This window comes from Mustela erminea, chromosome 10 (assembly GCF_009829155.1).
Source record: "Mustela erminea isolate mMusErm1 chromosome 10, mMusErm1.Pri, whole genome shotgun sequence".
NCBI lineage: Eukaryota > Metazoa > Chordata > Mammalia > Carnivora > Mustelidae > Mustela > Mustela erminea.
Genome location: NC_045623.1, coordinates 99,259,713 through 99,280,989, shown reverse-complemented (window position 1 = coordinate 99,280,989; position 21,277 = coordinate 99,259,713). Strand labels below are relative to the sequence as shown.

The 21,277-nt window shown below is 55.2% G+C and overlaps 1 protein-coding gene across 4 annotated transcripts in view; it reads left to right on the top strand.

Annotated features, from left to right (window-relative positions):
* Nucleotides 1-21,277, top strand: part of KAZN (kazrin, periplakin interacting protein) — a 1,027,640-nt gene that overhangs the window by 954,973 nt on the left and 51,390 nt on the right. For all 4 annotated transcript variants that reach the window (XM_032360798.1, XM_032360799.1, XM_032360801.1 and 1 more), the window contains one exon: nt 18,121-18,257. In XM_032360798.1, coding sequence (XP_032216689.1) covers nt 18,121-18,257 — 137 coding nt within the window. The remainder of the gene's footprint in view (nt 1-18,120; nt 18,258-21,277) is intronic.

The following is a 21,277-nucleotide window of genomic DNA, read 5'->3' as shown; positions in this document are numbered from 1 at the left end:
GTTTTCTCACCTATAAAATAGGAGTGATGATAATGCTAGCACCTTCTTTGGAGGGCCACTATAGCCGTTAATAATATATTAAGTACTTAGAATAATGCTGATGTGCAGGAAGCATGATATAAGTATTCATTTTTTAGGTTTATGTGAATTGGACAGACCGTAGCGGCTTGGGGAAGGGGTGGCATTTCCTTGTTCCAAGTCTACATTCTGCTCTTCAGCTCTGAAAAGTTAGATGTTTCGTGACAGACTCCTGTGAATCAAACTCACGAGAAACTGATGTATAGCCCACAGGGCCAGTTAATCAGCTGTCAAGGAGAAATGTGGCTTCCTAATGCCTTGTGTACGGAGAGCTCACTCTTGCTTGGAGTGTGGGCTCCAAGGAAGCCTTTCTGAGCGGGTGTGATCAAGCTCCAGTGACATAAGCTTAACTTCTCCACAGAGCACCTGCTAGGCAGACAGACCATTGGTGTGGACAGGTCTGGGTCCTGAGCGGTGCTGGGGGCACCTTGCCAGGTCTGCCCCATTGACCCGTCTGTATTTTAGGTGTTTCCTTCCGACGACTTCCCCTCCGGGAGGCACAGTTCCTTCTTCATTCTATCTCAGGTTAATCCCCTGATTTGTCTCCACTGCAAATACCGTGCTCCACACCACCAGCCTCCCTGCTCTAGCTCAGTCTCCGTAAGGCAGGTCATTCTTGATTCTACCCCTTCCCTGATGCAGTGCGTAGTGAGCCCCTCAGAAGAGATGTCTACCCCGGCCTGTGAATTTGACCTTATTTGGAAAGAGGTTCTCTGCAGATGTAGTTAAAATAAAGATCTCAAGATCATCCTGGACAAGTGTCTTGTAAGAGAAGGGAAGGAACACAGAGCAGACAAGGCCAGGGGACAATGGTGAGTGGAACAATGTGTCCGCAAGCCAAGGGATGCCAGGGCTCGCTGGCGATACTGGAAGCTGGAGGCAAGGAAGGTTTCTTCCCTAGAGCCCTCAATTTCAAGCTTTTGGCCTCCAGATCTGGGAGACAATATATTTCTGTTGTTTTAGGCCACCTGGTTTGTGGTACTTTGTTACCCTTCAGAGAAAACCCAGACTCCTGCATGGGCCTCTTGACCTGGCCCCTGGCCTGCTTCAACTTCACCTCCCAGCCCTCTCACCGTGGCAGCCCTTTGCTGCCTCAGGACCTTTGCATTTGCTGTTCCTCCTGCCTGCACATTCTTCCTCACTCTTGGCCTGTATGGCTTCTCCATCCTTCAGTAGGACCAGCCTTCTCAGACCACACCACCCACCGCAGAGCTCCCCAGGAATTCCTGGCTGTTTCCCACACACCCTGACCTCAGTGTATATTTATGAGACTGACGTGCTACCTACTGCACTAACAAGGCACCTGTCAGCGTATATTTAAATAATTAATTTGTTCTGTATCTCCCTTGGTCCAACACAGTGTCCACCAGAACAAAGACTGGTTATCTGGCTGACTGAGGCTCCCAGAAGCTGGCCCAGTGCCCAGCACACAGTCAGCCCATAGGAAGATTTTGCTGAGTAAACAAATATAAGGCTTTCTATTAATAAGGCTGTAGTAGAGTCCTGCTCTTCTCATTCTTGACCCACAGGATGATATGTTGTTTTAAAACAATATTTGCAGGGCACCTGGGTGGCTCAGCTAGTTAAGCAACTAACTGCCTTCAGCTCAGGTCATGTTCCTGGAGTCCCGGGATTGAGTCCCGCATCAGGCTTCCTGCTTGGTGGGGTGTCTGTTTCTCCCTCTGACCTGTCCCCTCTCATGTTCTCTCTCATTCTCTTGCTCTCAAATAAATAAATAAGTAAATCTTTAAAAGAAAAAAAACAATATTTGCAGATACTGTGATCTCATTAGTTTTGTGTGGCTGAATTAAACCATTTGTATTCTAGGGGAGACCCCACTGTCACCCCAATAAATCATTTGTATGAGCCTATCTCTGAGATGTGATCATTTAGAACTGAAACCAGCTGCTCCTAAGAATAGTGAGTTCTCCATCCACGGAGGCATGCAAATTTCCACATTTACTTACCCGTCTGATCTTCACAATTTCCAAGAGCCCTGTGGAGTCCTTAGGGTCCTGCCCTCTGGCCCCCCTGCTTCTTGCCGAGCAACCTAACTCTTCTCCCTTTTCTGGGCAACCTGTTGAGCTTTTTCTCAGTAAGACAAAGTCCACCTGAGAAGGCTGCATGCTTCTGTCTGTTCCCCCGTAGAATTTTACAGCATCAGAGTTTATCAGCTCTTAATGTATATTTAGTGACAGGCTTGGCTAATCTTTCATCTAATTACACTCATTAACATTTAAATATATAATCATTAATATATCTGGGCATGGCGGTCTGAATATTTTATAGAGGTCTTAATTACAGTAGACTTCCAGTCTTGCCATAAAACTCGTGTGCCCCGCCAACAAAGGGGTGGTGTCAGGTAGCCTGGGGCCCTGGGCAGGCTGGTGGCAAGAACCTGTCATTGCAGGGACTTGCCAGACTGGGACTGTGGGGTCCCTGTCTCCAGCTGCACCTTGGAAGCAGGGGTCGAAGGTTAGAGAGGACGAAATTTGTTCTTGTGATTTCTTGCTACCGCACCTCTGCTGCAATCACGTTCCTCCTAGAGGGGGGTAGTTCAGACACTATAGCGAAGCTTTAAAAAAAAAAACAAAAAACAAAAAACAATTTCTGCTGCCGAGGTGTTAGGGAGTCAACTAAAAAGCACCCCTTTCTTCCTCTGCCAACTTGGAAGGCCATTGCAAAGGGGCTCCCAAGAGCCCCTTCACTCCCAAGTGAATGAGGATCAGAATGCATTTCGTGACTGCAAAAGCCGATCTGAGGAGGTAGCCCAGATCTGTGGCCATGTGGCTGGTTAACACTTCATGGCAGAAATAGACAGGTGCATGCCCACAGACAGCACAGGTGGCCCCCAGCCATCATCCCTCAAGGTGACAGCTATTTTGTCCCTCTGAAGGTCCCTGTGGATTATGAAGCTCCTCCTCAGACACATCTTTTAATACACCCGTAGCCCAGAGAACACGGAGTCTCTGAGAGGTTCGTGGCTTCCCAGCGGTACCCGGCTGGGGAGAGGCATGGAAAGATCCAATGTCCTGCTGTGACTGTGACTCGTGTTTTCCCAGAAGCTGCCCTGGGTCTGTGAGGTGACCCAAATAGGCCCCCCAGGGAGGACAGAGGCCTGAGGTTTGCAGGAGAGAGAGAGGGAAGGTCTCCTGGGATGGGGCCACCAGGCTGCAGTCCTCCCACAGCCAAGGTCAGCATCCATGCCGTCCCGGGCACTGCCCACCTGGACACACTCAGGGGCAGGGACTCCGAGCCAGAGGACCTAGGCCCGATCCTGCCTCCACCGCTTATCAGCTGGTTGTCAGCCAAACCAATCTGCCTCAGTTTCCTTACTTGCCCGCTGGGATCGCTGATGGTAACTGCCTCACAGGATTGCTATAAGGGAGAATGTAGTGACAACTTATAAGGCAGAGCAATACCTGATCCCTAGAAAAACACGCAGGAAGTATTAACCACGGTTACCGTTGGGATCATGGCATTCATCATAGCCCCACATGGACCTTCCTTGGTCGAGCCTGACCTGGGCACCTTCATGGAAGTCTCCGCCTCAGTCCTCCGCCCAGAGCCACATGGAAAACACCGCCTTTGCCTGTGCAGGACGGAGCTGGACTTTGAATCTGAGACCACCCCACGTTCCTGTTCCTTCCCCAGCCCCCAGGGTGCTGCGGGATTCGCGGTGAGGCGGCTGCTCCCCGTGCCCACACCCGGACCCGCCCATCTCATGCGGTGTCCCCTGCTGGCATGGAGGCCGCCTACCCCCCAGGAGATCAGAGCTGTTATTTACCAAGCGCTCCCCCCACATTGGACTCTGTTTCAAGTGCGACAGATGTGGAAAACCAGCCCGAGGAGGTAGACGCCGTTTCTAAAGCGTTTTCTTAAAGTGACACGTATGTGGAGAAAAGGGCAAGTTCACAGCTCGGCCAAGTGTCACAGACTGAACCCATGTGTATGCCGGCAGCACCCAGATCTAGAAGTCGTCCATCAGTAGCTTCCTGAAAGCTCGCCCCAATTTCTCACCACGCGGATTCGTTTTGCCTTCTTCCCGTGCTATCCGGGGAGTCCTGCCGTGTACAGGCTCTCACGTCGGGCGTTCTGGGCTTGACGGTCATCGTGTTGTGTGTGGCCGTTGTCATCCGCTGGTTCTCATGAGGGTGAGCTGTCCACCTCCCTGAGGGACCCTGATGGGTGCGGCCCTCCTGCCGGAGATTGGTCACGTGGTTTCCAGTCTGGAGCTTTTACAGAGGGTGCTGTTGTGAATTTTCTAGTGCAGGTCCTTGGGGAGCCGGGACGCGGGCTTGTCGGACATGCGTGTTGGGAGGGGCTATTTTTAACCCTCTTGTACAGATGTGAAAAACCAGAACGATAGGACCTGCTCCAGGCCACACCTCTAGTGAGTAGCAAAACTGGATTTATACCCAGACAGCCTGGCTCCAGGATCCACATTCTGGAGAGGTCTACGGCCCGTCTCCTGAACGTGCCTAGGAAGAGGCTGACCATAGCCACCAACTTCCCACCTTCATTTGACCCTGAATAGCTGTGCTGCATCTCTGTTGACGAGACGCCAGGTGGGACCAGTTTCCAAAACACTGGGCTTCCGGGGTAGCCTCCTGGATGTTCCAGAGCCCTTGATGGACCATCCTGAGAATATGACACCAAAGCCCAGAGAGGGTGTATGGGTCCCCAAGGCCACACAGCACACTGCCTTGCTTCCCTGTTTGGTGGCTGTTCTGCACCACATGCCTCCTCCTCCTCCTCTCTGGGCTGTTGTCTTGGCTGAGAATGACCTCACACACCAACGTGAGCTGTTTAAAAATAGTCCTCATGTGGGGCATGAGACCCACGGCTCATGCTGCATTTCCAGAAATCTCTGCTCCCTCCCTGCTCCTGGGTCTAGGGAATGTCAGTGTTCCGGGCCCATCCCTTGGCACTATTTTTAGTGGTGATTCGGAGGAAGGAAGACATTTCCTGGACTCGCCTTTGGAGGTTGGAAAACAAATACCACCCCCTCCCTGCCTCAGCCCTCCCATTTCCCTCGGCAGGAAGTGGGGGGCCTGGCTCCCTGGGCCCCCGCCGTCCTCTGGGCTTCCAGGTGAGCTCTGAGCGTTCCGGAGCTGAGGGAAGGGTGGCAGTGATGGCAGGTCCCCACCCCCAGCTAGGGCCTCCCCCTCCCCCGCGCCGCCCCCATAGCACTTCTGACTCTACCCTTGCAGGTGTCTCCTGCCCTCCTGGGGCCTGGCCTCGCCCTTCCTATCTAAGGTTTTCCCGCCAGGAGCCTAAGACAGATTCTTGAGACAGATAAAGGCCATGCACCCTTCTTCCCATGACCACCCTGCCCAGGCTCCCAGACAGCATTCCAGCCAGCGGTCTTTAAAGGCGCTACTCCAGCTCTCTGACAGGGTGCCCATTCCCTCCCGAGACTACCCCGTCAGCTCTGAGACGGCTGTTGCGTTGTCACTCAGAATGGGAAACCCAGCCAAGCAGTCAGGAATACCGGAACTTCTGCTCCCCTCTGCCAGCCAGTGCCGTAGAATGAGGTAGAAACTATTATCCCGGGGTGCCTGGGTGGTTCAGTGGGTTAAGCCTCTGCCTTCGGCTCAGGTCATGATCCCGGGGTCCTGGGATCGAGCCCCGCATCGTGCTCTCTGCTCAGCAGGGAGCCTGCTTCCTCCTCTCTCTCTCTGCCTGCCTCTCTGCCTACTTGTAATCTCTGCTTGTCAAATAAATAAATAAATAATAATAATTTAAAAAAAAAAAACAAAAAGAAACTATTATCCCCACTTTCTGCAGGAGGGGAAATGCACAGAGAGGTTAAGGAACTTACCCAAAGTCACACAGCTAGTGAATAATGGAGCTGGGCTTCAAAGCCAGGTTTCTGCCCACAGAGCCTGGTCCCTGCTGCCATTGTCCTTGGTCTCACCCCGTGGAGCTGCAGGGGGTCCCACATCTCTCCTGGAGTGCCCCTTCTGTAGATGGCGGCAGTGGTCCAGCACCCACACGAGACCCACAGTCATGGTTGGGTATTACAATTAATTGCCAATATTGAAAAATAAAGAGATGTTTATAAGGCATAAAAATTATGACAAGGTAGAGTTTGGAGTTCTCTGGAAAAGTTGGAAGGTGTGGCAGTGCGGGTCCCATTCAGAACTGGAGTGGTTGCTCCCGCTGACCGGTATACCCTCTAGGTCCGCACCTGCGCTTAAGCTCTCGCGATGGGTCCTAGCAGGGCCCTGTGTGCAGCTGCGCGCTCTGCTCTGGGAACGGTGGTTCTCTCTTGAGCCCCAAAGCCAGAGAACCCAGGAAGGGGGGGTAGCTTGAGATCTTTGTGCCTTCGTCACCCTTTTCAAGCCCCCAAGTCCCATATCCCCCCCACTTTCTTCATCTGTGTGGGTCATCCCTTATCCCGGCTACTGGAAATGTGGTCAGATGGGGCCCTGGCCCTGCCTTCAGGAGAATTACAGGCTGGTCTAGAAGGCTGGGCGGCCCTGAGCTGACCGTCTGGTGCAGGTTCCCAAAGGGCTGAGCTGAGGTAGCGCCAGGCATCCACACCCCAGACAGAGGTGTGGGCTCTGAGCTGTGGAAACCCAGGAAGAAGCTTCGTCGGATTCTGACAGGGAGAGAAGGCTGGGAAGCCCTCTCAGAAAGGCAGGCGTGCTTAAGTGACCGTTCTCCTCGACAGACACAGAACATGTGGTGTTAGATGGTGGGGAGCTCCAAGGGGAATGGACGGGGGGGGGGGGGGGGTCCAGGGACAGCGTCGCTGAGAAAGTGACATTTGAGGAAGGAGCGTATCTGCATGAGGAGCCAAAGGGCAGCAGTGGGATGCAGATGGGAGGAAGTCAGAGAGGCAGGGGCAGGGATGACAAACACGCGTCTCTTCTAGACCATTCTAGGGACTCTGTGCTCGCCCTTGAGATGGCAGCCACTGGAGAGGAGCGGGACAGTCATGATCTGATTTGCATCCAAGGGGACCACGCCCTGCTGAGCTGGCAGAGCCCGAAGTATTGTGAGACCAGTTCAGGAGGCCACTGCATGACGCAGACTCGGGATGGTGGCGACAGGACCGGGGTGGTGACTGAGGAGTGGCAAGAAGTGGCCAGATTCTGGTCACGTGTTGAAGGTAGAGCTGACGTGACTTGTTGAGGAATTGGGGGTAGGGCATGAGAGAAGTAGAGTTAAGGAAGATTCTGGAGTTTGGGGCCAGAGGAACTGGAAGACAAAGTCACTGCATTGGGTTTGAGGGGATGTATTGGATGGAGCAGGGGGTTGGGGGCTGGTTGGGTCTGCCTTTTGGACGTGCTGAGTTGGAGGTGCTGTTCGACCCCCGTGAGAGGTGTGGGGAGGCCCTGGGCTCTGAGTGGGGTGCAGGGCGGGGGGGCCGGGCTGGAGACCGCCCGTTGGGGTGGCACAGCGCAGGGCTGAAGCTAAAGCTAGGAGGCCAGACAAGCCACCAGGAGACGGGAAAGAGGGCAGGTTTCTCAGATCTCGAGGCCCCCTCCTCAGAGAGATCAGCAGGGACCCAGATGGAACAGCCAGAAACGAGAGAAGAAACCAGGAGGAGGGGGCTGGGAGGGCACACGGAGGCATCACCTGTGCCGGTAAGAGTGTGACAGTCGGGCCTGTGGGGCTCACAGCACAGAGGTGACCTTGAGAAGAACAAGTAAGGGACAAGTCCGAGGGGTCCCAGGGAGGGTGGGAAGAGAGAAATGAGGCACAGTGGTGCACAACCCTTCTTAAGAGCTTTTGCCCCAAAAGGAAAAGGAAATGGAATGAGAGCTGGAGAGCAACATGGGCTCAGTTGCCCGTGAAAGATGGGAGACAGAATTGCACGTTTACGTGACACTGGGGGAAATCCCGTGGAAGGCATGAGGCAGGAGCAGGGAATGTGGGTAGTCAGAGCAGCCTCAGTTTCCCACACCTCCCGACCTAGGTGGCCTCCGTGAGGTGAAGGAAGGCGCAGTCTGAATCAGGGGAGCCCCAGGGGAGAAGCAGATCCCCTCGCTCTTAGACCCTGGGTCTTGCCTGTGCTGGAAGCACGGTGTCTGGGGTCTGTCCCCAGCTCTGATACTCTGGGGCTCTGGGTCAGCCAAAGCTGTGGTCCATTTGAGTCTCCTTATGTCTTCTGTGGGGTGTGACCAGAGCAGCGTGTAGTGGCTGTGGACACAGAGCACAGAGCCCAAGGCAGTTTGGTGAGAGCCATAGCCTTTTTGCAATTAGCCCTGAGGGCACCACGGCTCGGCAGGCCTGTCAGGAGGCACAAGGGAAATCAGCCTGCTGTCAAGCCCAGGGAAGGCCAGGGGAGGTGTGCAAAGGAAAGCAGAATTATCTCTGCCCCCAGGATGCAGGAATATATTGGACGCTGCTCAGTGATGGCCATGGAACAGGTCCCCATGGTCCCCCGGGATATCCACCTTTTTGTCACTCAAGAGTCAGTCGGTTGCTATTTACTGAGTACTTACTATGTGCCAGGGCCCGTCCTAATGCTGGCGACACAATGGTGAGCAAGGCAGGCTGGGTCCCTGCCCCCAAGGACTTTCTGCTGCCAGTCACAGCTGGACATAAAAATCTGTAAGTAAACCCAGGAACCTTCATTTATCTTGGACCAAATGGAGGGAAGATTAGCTCTCTCGCCTTGGAGTGTGCAAATAGGAGTTTGTTTGCCGCTATCTCAGACGTAAATGGGCTGGTTTCCTGCCAGCTGAGAGGACTGCTTCTCTCTTTTGGTTAAATGGGGTTGACTTTGATTCCATAGGGTGCATTGGTATTGGCACGGCTTTGCCCAGACGAGGCTCGCCCAGCTGTTGTCAAACACGCCAGCTCTGATCACTCATCTCTGATCAGTCCCATCCAAGGCCGGGCAAATCTGATTTTCCCTCCTGTGCCATAGCAGACATCTCTAATCAAGCCAGGCTCCTACAGAGCATGGTTGATTAGTCATGTCTGCATGGTCATAGTATTGGAAATTGAGACTCTGTGTTCAGATGTATCCAGATGTGTACCCTTCCTACTCCAGGTGGGAGGTTGCAGAGGTCATGCTGCCAAACTCTAGGCTGCACTTGGAGAGAGCAGCTTGGGGATTCTGGAAAGATCATGGACCTGAATATCGGAGTCCTGGAGTTGAGTGCCAATGCTACCACTCATTGACTGAGCTGGCCAGTTAATCCACTTCTCCTGTTGGTGAGAAGAAAAAGGAAGTTTCTGTTCATGAGAAACAGAGTCAGAACCCACGTCACATGGCCAAGGGCATGTCTGACCAGGCCTGGCTGAGCAGGTGTGGTTTGGTCACACACACACTTCCCCAAGTGCCTCCTGACAGAGAAGAGACCGCATCTCTTCTGTACCTGTTCTGAACTCACCTTGCTCAGCTTTCGAACAGAAGAACAAAAGTAAACCTGGCTCTGCCTGTCCCGGGGCCATAAGTGTGTGGGCCCTTTACCTGCTTTCCTGCCCTGGGCCTCTTCTCTGGGTGCTTTTCCCAGAATCCAGGCTGTTGGTCAAGTCAACCAGTGTTTTTTGAGGCCTCCTGGGGCATGGGAGCGACGGGGAACAAGGAGATGGGGGGAGATGCTAACGTTTGATGAGAACCTGCTGTATTCAGATGCTGGGTCGTGTCACGTAGAGCCTTGCAAGGTAGAGGTTACCACCCTCCGCTTAACAGCAGAGAGAATGCCCAGAGAAGTTACCTGCAGGGCCGGACTGAAATCCAGGGCTCTGCTCTGTGAATCGGAAACTGTGTCTTTCTTTTTTTCTTTTTTGTTTTTATTTTGGAGGGAGAGCGCGCGGGGGTGCGGCGGGGGCGGCGGGGCCTCAGGCAGGCAGAGGGAGAGAGAGAAAATCCCAAGCAGGCTCTGTGCCCAGCGCAGAGCCCGACGCGGGGCTCTATCTCACAACTCTGAGATCATGACCTGAGCCCAAATCAAGAGTCAGACGTTTCACCAACGGCACCAGCCAGTCGCCCCCTGAAGCTCTGTCTTTCTGGCGTTCTCCCCACATGCTCATGGTCCGCACCTGACCGTTCACCCCAGACACCGCAGACCGTTCCGTATCGGGCAGGAGTGAGTGCATTTCCAGGCCTCTTTCTGCAGATGCAGAAAAGGTTTAGTTAAAGACTCCAGAGCTGAGCTTTTCACACAACCACGTTGGCCTAAGAATCAGGAGACCTGGGCTGCTCGCTCTGTGATACTGGCCATCCTCTCTCCCTCTCTGGGCCTCCACTTCCCCCTCTGTAAAGGGAAGGTGAGCTGAAAGAGCTTTTATTTTATTTTTGAATTTTTTAGTTATTTTTCTAATCCAGGTATAGCTGATGGTACATAAGTTTCAGGTGTACAAAGCAGTGATTCAACAAGTCTCATCGTGCTGTGCTCCCCACGAGCATAGCTCCCATCTCTCACCACGCAGCGCTGTCACGATACCGTTGACTATATTCCCCAAGTGGCGGCGTTGATGCCCGTGACCTGTTTGGAAGAGCATTTTGGTGGGTGTTTTTCCAGAGTGGTTTGCTAGGCTCTTTGGGCTCCTCTCTGCCCACCCCTCCTTTCCCAGACTCGTGGATGCCAAAGGCTCAGCCGGAGAAGAAGGTTGAAGGGGAAAGACAGCCCCCCCTGCTGGCGGTGGCTGGGATGGTCCTGCATGGGCTGAGGTCTACCTGCCCCTGCCCTCCACCACCCCTCCCCACCGCAGAGCCCTTTTGTCCAGAGGAATTCACCAGGCTGGACATTTTCCTACGGTCTCCTGGTTTGCGACCATCCAGAACCAGGCCTGCAGTCTCCTGAGGTCAGACGAACGGGAAGTCTGACAGTGTGGAATGAGACCGTGTCTTGGGCGGGCTGAAGATCCTACAAGCCGTGGGGTGACAGGGCCAGGGGTGGGGGTGGGGTGGGATTCCTTAAGAGCTGCCGACTTGCACGCATGCGTGTTTCCTCCTTCCAGCAGCCACAGAGCAGTCATGGGGTGCGCACAAGAATGTCACGCTGCCTTTAATGGAAACCTCCGAAGGCCCCCTTGGGACTGTTAGACAGCTGCAGAAACAGCGCCGGGTAGCAGGAGTAACTAGTGTGGATTTTTGGATCTCCGGTGGTTTTGTGGATCGATGCAGGTTCTGCTGTTTCCGGTGATGTGCCTCCACAATGGGACGGGGAAGGAGTGTGAGGGGTTCAAGGTCACATGTCAGGGATGCAAGTCCAGGGTCCGATCCTGGAGCCATGAGGGTCTTGGTGAGGAAGTTAACCCTTTGAACCTCAATTTCCTCCTCCATTAGGCAGGTGCCCCCCCTCCCCCCACACCCAACACACACACACACACACACACACACAAGTTCCCAAGCAACAGATGAGGCCAACGGGACTACAGGAGGTTGGTTGGGGGTGGGTGATTCTGGAAGCCACAGAGCAGCAGAGTGGGAGGGAAGGTGGATTGGTGCTGGGGCCAGTGGGAATACTGCCACCCACTACCTGAGCAGTGTCCTCAGTCTCCCTGGATGCCTCCTTTCTTGTCCTATAACATGGAAAGAATTCATACAGTGGCTGCAACAGTTGAGTGACAAAAACGCATCAGGGCTTAAAGCAGTGCCCGGTGCACGGGAGTTGTAACATCTAGGAAATCGAGGCTTGGGGGAGGCTAGTGACTTGCTCAGGGGCTCAGAGCCGGGGACAGAACTCAGACCCTCAGACTCCACACTGATGCCCATCCTGCCCCACTGTGTGGCGTTGGTCTGGGCCATGGATGCATCTGGGGGGGATCAGTGGTAGAGGTGATGCCTCCTGGACCCGCAGAAGCCAGAGGAAGTTCGCAGAGTTGAGCACACTCATGCTGGGGGTCTGGGCTGAGACTCAGAGAGTGGAAGCCAGGGAACCTGGTCCCTCACTCCCCAGTGAGGTTCTCTGTGTATGCACTGCCTTGGTGGGTAAGTAGAAATCCGCTCCTGCTCAAACATGCCCTCTAAAATCCCTTACCCTCTAGGTGCCGAGAGGCTCAAAAGCCGACAATTCGCCTGTCCGGTTCCCTCGCATGTGGGCCAACACGTCCCTTCACCAGCGCGTTGGAGCTGAGGGTCTGCTTTCCGCACGGGGGCACTGAAGGGGAACTGTAGAGACCCCCTTGCTCTCTGCTCCTCGCCCTCCCAGAAGTGCATTTGCAGAAGCTAAACTGGGGCTCACGCTGCACCCCCCCCACCCCTGCCCCACGTTCGTGAGGGGCTGCAGCACTCTGAGCCAGGAAAGGAGGAAGGAGCCTACTGTGGAAAGGGCCACTGCAAAAGCTTGAGACGAGTGACCTCCCCAGAGCAGCTCCCGTCTTCGTGGGCCCTCAACGGGAACCCTGGTCACAGCGCCCCCGTGTCTCATGCAGGCATACGGCCTCCTGAGAATTAGCAAAATAAGTCCCTCCCTGCACGCCCGTCTTCCCACCCTCAGAGTCCCCACATTCCCAGGAGCTGAGCTGGTGTCCCTCCGTGATCCCGCAGGGCCCGCTGGGCGTGACATCACCCGTCACCATGGCAGTGGTTCCGGCGGCCTGGCCGCTGGAATGGGACACGCCTGGGTGACGCTGGATGGCCGAGAAGGTGGATGGAGCTGGGGAGTCTGGGGCCGAGTCAGGAGTCATGGTGGTTAGAGAGAGGGAGGTTCGCGCCTCGCAGAACTCGTCTTGCTTTAGCAGCATTTGGAGAAAGTCAGGAAGAGTTTTGAAGGAGAGCGAAAGAGCGAGGCACCCCGCTGCATATTTTCCATACTTGCTTAAATTAGTTTAAATTACTTCTAGGGGACCCACCATGCTGAGTTGTAATGCCATTGCCTCCCATCAGGGAGCCCCCTGTCCGATGACCCAGCTTCTGGAGACTTGGGGCAGTCAGGCTCAGCTGGGGTGCAGACACACACATTCCCACCTCAAGCCAATGCAGGGGCCCCCAGGTGCCTGCTCCCAGGTCCTACATCTCCGTGGAGTTTTCTTGACGGGTTATGGACGTGTGTGCTTCTGAAAAGCTGTGGTAGATCACACAGCAACTTCTTTGTTTACACTGTGGTTCTAGAAGTTCCTTATCTTCGTCTTTAAGGGATCTGCACTCGGCATTCATTACCAGAGAGTCAGCTTTTCATGTTTTTTTCAGTGCTCAGCCTGGTGGGGTCCAGCCCAGAATTCATAGAGCAAGAATTTCCAGGGAGAGCTCATGTGAAGGAACCGTGGAGCAGAAGCTTTCATGGTGGGGTGAAGGCACTTCTCACAGCCTACCTTAATGTGTCTACTAGGAATGTGTTGGGGTACATGAAATGGGAAATCCCAGAAATAGTGAGGTTTAATTTTCTCCTATTGTAAGGAATCCCGGCCCAGATGATACCATCAGAGATCCAACCCCTTCTGTCTGTCTGTCTGTCTGCTCCCATTCTCAGCTTGTGTCTTCATTCTTGTATTCACAAAAGGGCTGCTGTGCCTCAGGATGTCATGTCTGTGTTCCCAGTAGGAAGAAGACGAAAGGGCAAAAGGGAATAATTACTGCTAGTGTACTATGCTATGATCTTTTACTAAAAAGAAAACTGGGGGCTCCTGGGTGGCTCATTCGGTTAAGCAGCTGCCTTCGGCTCAGGTCATACATAATTCCAGGGTTCTGGGATTGAGTCCCGTGTCGGGCTCCCTGCTCAGCAGAGAGCCTGCTTCTCTCTCTCTGCCTGCCACTCTGCTTACTTGTGCTCTCTCTCTGTTGAATAAATAAATAAATAAAAACCTTAAAAAAAAAGGGGGGGGGGAGAAAACGGGAGGGGCACCTGGATGGCTGTTGGTTAAGGTCCAGCTCGAGTTCTGCTCAAGTCATGATCTCAGGGTCATGAGATCAAGCCCCACATTGGGCTCCACGCTGGATGTGAACCCTACTTGGAATTCTCTCTTTCCCTCTGCCCCTCGCCCCCCACCCCTACTGCTCCAGCACAGTCTCTCAAGAAAAGAAAAGAAAAAAAAAAAAAAAAGGAAAGAAAAAAAGAAAAGGGAGGATTTCCCAAAGACCCCTGTGTACATCTTAGTGGCCAAAATTGGACACATACCCCCTCTAGCTGCAAGGGAGCTTGGGGTGTTGAGTGTTTTAGCTGGGCACAAACAGAATTGGGGTCCTCTTGGTAAGGAGCAGGGTGGGTGGCGTCTAGGGTGTGTAGGGAGGGGTTTGTCTTCTCCATCGCCCTGTTGACCCCCCAAGAGCGGGACTGTGTCTTGTTCTTTCCTGCCCCCCGACAGCAGCAGGCATGGATCCTGGCACACAGAAGGGGCTTGGTCAGCAGTTTGGGGGGCTCTCCGTTTCCTCTCAGGGAGGAGCTACCAGTCTGAAGGCGGAAGTCCAGCCCCTGCTCTCGGGAGCCCCCATCCAGCTGGGGGAGGTATGGCCTCCTGCCCCGCCACTGAGGCCGCCCGCACACAGAGACACACGCACTCACACGGCTCCGCTGAAGGACAGAATGGGGGTTCGTGCGGCTGCACACGCGGGTGCTGCAGGGATGGACCCGTGGGGATTCATGGAGGCCAGCAAGAGGCTGCCACGCTGCCCCTCTCCAAGGCCATGTGGCAAAAGTGAAGGGAGGTCCGGCCGTGCTTTGGAGGGAAGGGGCGGCAGCCCGCCCAGAGCCTCCTGCTGCCAAGAGCAAAGTCTGGAATTTGGTGTTTGACCTGATAAGGCAAATGAAGGAGACGAATCAGAGCCCAAGGGGGATTCATTTCTAACCAAAAGACGGAGGCATGGCTTCCTCTGCCTGCTGTAGGGCCCAGGCGTGCTCCCCGGGGGAGGCCATGACACCTGCTCAGCTGCTCCCCTGAGATGGAGGGTCCCACCCAAGGCTCCCCTGGACCCCATGGTGACTTTGCTCAGATCAACTGCCCACCCCCCCGCAGTTCCCCACCCCTCGGAACCACTCCCCTCGACAGTCTGAAACCCTCCTGAGTCCGTGCCAGGTCGGAGCCAGCTCTGCCATTTGTTGGCTGTGTGGCCTCAGTTTGCTCCCCTATGAAATGGGATAATAAAAATACCCACCCACCCCCACCTCTGTCACTGGAGTGCGGCCAGGATCTAGGATCTAGTGCCAGACTGCAGATGGAAATTTCCAAGTTCTCGGTGACACCTGTGCCTGGGCTCTCCTGTGAGATGCCTTCTGACCCACTTACGTCCTTAGATGTTGGGTTTTCTTAAAGAGAAGCTCACTGGGAATGCAGTCACGCTGTTTAGGGTCCAGGGCCCAAAACTAGCCCAGCCCTGCCTGCCTCCCAGCCCTCCCCGGGGCCACCCCCTGCCTGACAGAAGCCACAGCAGATGAGCTCTTGCTCCATGGCCTCCACTGTCCCTGTCCCGTAGTCACAGCCCTGCAGCCCGGAATTCCGGCCCCACTGAGCTAAGCTACCGTGAAGACGACAGAGGATGGGTCCAGCTGCAGGGGGACAGGTTGAGAGCTGGAATGTAAAGGGGCTGCCCAAGACTCAGGGCCCCCACTGCATGGGTCTCCCCGTGGCCCCAGCTGCCCTGCCTGTGCCCTGTTCTACCCAGGCTGCAGGGAGGCAGGCAAAGGGCAAGAGGACGAAGCAGGCCCCTCAGGGCCAGAAGGACATCAGCTCCTGTCGGACACCGGGCCGGGAGCCCAGGGGCCTTGGTCCTTATGTCACACCTGGTGGCTCCGACTCTCCCACTGGCAGGCTGAGTTTGTGGGGTAGATGTTCAGGATGAGGAGGGATGGCACAGCCATGGCCTGCCGCATATCACTGCCCTCAGCTCGCTGTGGGCCCGGACCCCATTTGGACATTCTCTATAAGGGCAGCATGGTGTAGGGTCGGCTGTGTGGGCTTTGGGGTCAGACATGGCTATGTGACTTCGGGAAAATGACCTAACTACTCTGTGCCTTCTCACACAAAAGCCTTCCTCAGTGTTCTCTCCAGGGAGAGAACAGAATTCTGGGGCCTGTGGGAAAAGGCACTGAGGCCCACCCTGGAGCCAGAGCCCACCATAGACTCAGCAGCGCCATTCGCTGAAGAGCAGGGGTGTCCAGGGCACAAGGAGAGAGAGTCTGCCATCAGCAAAAGGCACACTGCCTGCCAGGCAGCTGCTTGGGGCTCATGGCCCTGCGTGAGATGGGTGTGTGTGTGTGTGAGAGAGAGAGAGACAGCTTTAAGATATAATTCACATATCATACAGTTCACCCATTTACAATGTACAGTTCAGTAGTTTTTAGTCTAGTCACAGATTGTATGTCCATTGCCACAGTCACTATTAGGACATTTTTTTGAGGTCAGGAAGAAACCCCATGCCCTCCAGCCACCACCCCTCCAGCCACGTGTCCCTGCCAGCCTCCACCCCCCAGCCCTGGGCCACCATGAGTCTACTTCCTGACTCCTTAGTCTTCCCTACTGTGGACCGTTCATAAAGTCTGTGGAATCACACAGTATATGACTGGCTCCTTTCATGTAGCATGTGTTCAGGGTTCACCCATGGTGCAGCATAAAGTGGTGCTTATTTTTTTTTTTTAAGATTTTATTTATTTGACAGAGAGAGAGAGAGATCACAAGTAGGCAGAGGCAGAGGGGGAAGCAGGCTCCCTGCTGAGCAGAGAGCCTGATGGCAGGGCTTGATCCCAGGACCCTGAAATCATGACCTAAGCTGAAGGCAGAGGCTTAACCCACTGAGCCTCCCAGTGCTTCTTTTTATTACCAAATAACGTTCCGTTATATGGCTGTACACCCCACTGTGTTGTTGTTCTTAACCCATTCATCAGTTGATGGACATTGGGGCGGTTTTGCAACTTTTGGCTTCTGTGACCTGTGCTGCTGTACATTTGTGTGTTTGTGTGGAGTTATGTTTTCATTTCCCTTGGGTGTGTGCCTAGGAGGGGATTGCTGGATCACAGGGCAACTTGACTTTGAGTCACTTGGGAAACTGTCAGACTCTCTTCCAAGATAGCAGCCCCATTCCGTCCATCCCCGGCAGCAGCTTGGGAGGTGTCCCAGGTTCCCCACAATCGTGCCAACACTTGAGTCTATCTTGCTTATTTTGGCCATTCTGGTGAGTGTGAAGTGGTATCTGGTGGGAGTTTTGATGTGCGTTTCCCTACTAACGAATGACGTCAAGCTCATTTTATGTGCCTGTTGACCACTTCTTGGAGAAATGTCTGTCCAAATGGTTTGTCTGTTTTTTGCTCGGGTTGTCTTTTTATTATTGGATTTTAAGAGTTCTTTGTATATTCGGCATGTAAGGCCCTTACCAGACGGTTTGGAAGTATTTTCTGCCGTTCTCTGCATTGTCTTTTCACTTCCGTGGTGGTGGCTCCGGGAACTCAGCCGTGTCCCGTGTTGATGGAGTGTGATGCAGCTGTGTTTTGTTCTGCTGTGAATACTTGTGGTGTTGTATCCCACTGGGTGTTTTTTTGTTGTGTTGTGTTTTTTAAGATTTTATTTATTTATTTGATAGAGCGATCGCAGGTTAGCAGAGAGGCAGGCAGAGAGAGAGAGGAGGAAGCCCGCTCCCTGCTGAGCAGAGTCTGATGCGGGGCTCCATCCCAGGACCCCGAGATCATGACCTGGGTCGAAGGCAGAGGCTGAACCCACTGAGCCCCCCAGGCACCCCACTCGCTGGGTATTTTTAATCAAGTGCTTACCCTGCGGAGGAACTGAACCAGATGATGGACTATTGTGCTGGGCCGAGTGGTCCTGGGGCTCCAAGTGGGCCGTGGGGGCTCCTTCAGCAGGGAGTGGGGCACCGTCAGCTTCCTGGGCCGTGGACGCAGATGCTCGCCAGGCCCCCAGCTCCCTCTGCCTGGAGACCCCTCTTCCATTCAGGGCTGGGAGGGATGCTCAGGCTAGGGCTTGCCGCCCTGATTGCATCAGTGAAACTGGGAGGTGAGAACAGGGACAGTGGGTTCGAGTCCTGGGGATGCCACTACGTGACCGGGGCACGTGGGAGAGAAACATCATCTTTCCGCACCCCGTTTTCTCTTCTCTTAAAAAGAGGGTAGAGGCTGGGTCTCTTCTCGGCCTCTGGGACCATCGGCCAGCGAGGGCCCCGGGCACTGACGCACTCTTCTGCCCCCATAGCCATGAAAGCTGACCGGAAGCGCCTGAAGGGCGAGAAGACGGACCTGGCCAGCCAGATGCAGCAGCTGTATGCCACGCTGGAGAGCCGCGAGGAGCAGCTGCGCGACTTCATCCGCAACTACGAGCAGCACCGCAAGGTGGGGGCCGGCCCGCCCTCCCCCCCCACACCAGCCTCCTCTCCCTCAGCCCTCCTCCCGTCCTCCCCTGCCCCCCCCACCCAGCTCCCCTTTCCTCCCTCTCCCTCTCCCTTAACTCTTATCCCCTCCCCCTGCTCCCTCCCCTCCCCCACCCCAAACACCAGGTCCTTCCCCACTTACCCCCTGTACAGACACACCAGCACCCTCACCTCCCACTGCCTGCAGGATACCTTCTCTGCCATCAGGAGGTCTGGCTTCTCTCATCCCCAAACACACACACTCCCTGCCCATGTCCCCTGCTCGCCTGAGGAGGCCTCTGATGTGTCTGGGCTTGGGTATGGAGATGCAATGGGCATAGCCCCTAGCTGAGGGGCCCCCAGGCCTTCTGGGCAGATAAACCTGGACAGGACAGCCCAGTCGCTGACAGTGTGGACTCTGGATTCTGGCTGGCCTAGGTTCAGATCCCAGCCCCCTAGGTGTGTGCCCTAGGGCATCTCACCTCCCCTCAGAGAGCCTCAGACCTTGTAGAGGTATTAAGAGCACTGGATGAGATGTGGTGAATGCAAAGCAGTCTGCGTGGCATCTGGCGTATAGTAAGGGCTCGGTGAATATGAGCTATGCATCTTATTAATAATACCGTAATAACAGTGTGCAGAGAGACCTAGGAGCCCTGGTGAGAGAGCAGGAAATTCTGCCTGCAGGAAAAGAGTCTTGGAAGGCTTCACGGAGGAAGGGACATAGGAATTGGGCTCTCTGCAGGGTGAGTAGGAGTTTAGCCAAATGAGTTATTTTTACTGTGGCTGTTTACCAAGCAACTCAAGGCAGACCAGAGGAGGTCATGGCCGCCCCCGCCCGTGAGCCGTGGGTGGTGCGCTGAGCATCTCAGTGGCACTGTGGCCTTCCTGGGGCTTACCAGCAAACACTTCTGTCTTGGCAAGGGGTCATCAAATTTGTTTTTATAATTGTGCTCTTACTGGAAAATGAAATTTCCACGGAGACCCACTTCACCACTGGACCATGCCCCTATTTTAAGTCCAGCTAGCAGTGGGGGTAGGGTTGAAGCTGCTGCAGCTGAGGGCAGCCGTGTGGCCACGGGTCTGCATCAGTTACTCAGTTCCACACACTTCATGTCCCGGGCCCTTCTGTGATCCAGGCTTGTGGCCCGGTGCTGGGGGCAGATGCCCAGGATGTAGCTCAGCCCCCAGGGTAAGAGCTCCCCGTCCATGTGTGTGCTAGGGGTTGTTCCTGTCCCCTGTTGCCCTGATCCCACCTGAACCCAGCTCCCCAGAGAAAGGAGAACTAACCAGCAGCGGCATGCCTCCCTGCACTGGGCGGATTGCTTCCAGAACCTTCCAGTATGGCTCCACCTGTGATGGGGTGATAGTGCCATCTGTCGCTGTGTAGCTTGCATGGCCGCCTTCCCCTGGGAGGTAGGACTGTCACTGTCTCACAAATGAGGTGGTTGGTCGAGGGTTGGGGAGGTTGAATAATTTAGCCAGTGTCCTGCAGCAAAGACTCCAACCCAGGCGTCCTGAGCCCAGAGAGCAGGGGCCGGTGCCATGTCCTGGAAGGGACCACCCCCTGCCTCCCACCGAGGCTGCACTGAGAAGCGGGGGTGCTGTTCGCAGCCGGCACGGGCACTGTGGTGCCGTGGCCCTCCCGGTCAGGTCAGCCCCCTGCAGCCGAGGGTGCCCAATCATGCGGCAACAGTGTCTGTCACCCGCTGCTGTGTGTGGGCTGGCCCTCTGGGACCAGGTATGTGCCCATGCGCCGAACGGCACATCCCTGCTCTCACGCCCCGTGTGGATGCTGGCATTTCTGGGAGGCTTGTGCCTGCCCACGGTGTCTGCAAATATGGGTTCAATGCCAACGGTGGGTAGCAGCACAGAGAGCTGCTCTCAGGCGGGTGATCCAGGAAGGCCACTCGGAGAGGATCTCTGAGCCGGAACGGCCACAGGCCCATGCGGTGCTGAGCTCTCCACGTGGATTATCTCAGTCCGTCCTCAGAATAACACCTGAAGTCGCAGCATGTTATCTCCGGGTTACAGACGAGGGCGCGGGGCCTGATAGTCCTTGCAGCCTGTCCTTGCAGAGCCGGGATTTGACCCACACTCCCTCTCCCCTGACCGGAAGCTGTAGCCTCAGCTCTGTGACAGCCCCAGAGAAAGGGCCAGCCCTGGGCCTCCCTGGTTCTGGCCATCTGGCTGTCAGGCCTTTGGAAACAGGGCTGGCAAACAAGGCAGGAAGGCCGCCTCTCCGCACAGCCCCAGGTCGCACGCAGACGTGAGCAGGGCTCCTGAGCCCGTGAATGGGAAGACCTTGTTGGGGGTCGGGGTTGGGGGGGTGGTTGGGGAGGGCCCTGCGCTGGGACCCTTCTTCTCAGGAAAGGCGCCTGCCGATCGGATGCTTGGCTCCTGCCCGCGGAGGTCAGGCCCCCTGCCGCAGCCGTCTGTTCCTTGGCTTTGCTCCGGCTCGGGCAGCTGGAGCCCTGGGACCTTCCCTGTGCATTTCCGAGGAAACCGCTGGGGGGTGGGGGGGACCGGCGGGGACCGGCCAACGACCCCTGCTGCCTTTGGTCACAGCCGCTCGTGGAGGGGTTCAGCCTGCTTTGGCGTGGGCTATGACCCTGTGGGGTGCTGCGGGACCCCCGGGCAACCAGAGCAGCCGGACAGCAGGTGTCTCCTTCTCCATCTCGCCTTTCCTGTGACACACACGTTACCAAACACCAGGACAGAGCCCCGCACCTGCTCCTGACCTAGACTTCCCTCAGACTCCATGTGTCCCCGACACGGGAAGTCATTTCATCTTTAGAACAGTCCTTTGAAACAAGTGGGCTCGACCCTCCCCACCCCGACCCGGTATTAAAGATGGAGAAACGAGACTTGATGGGGTAGAAACACTTGTCACATTCATTTTTTCATCTGTTCACAACAATACATACGGAGCATCTACTAAAGGCTTGTCTCAGTCCAGTCCCCCAGCTAAGCTGAGGCAGAGCCAGGGGCCTCCCTCATCTTCCT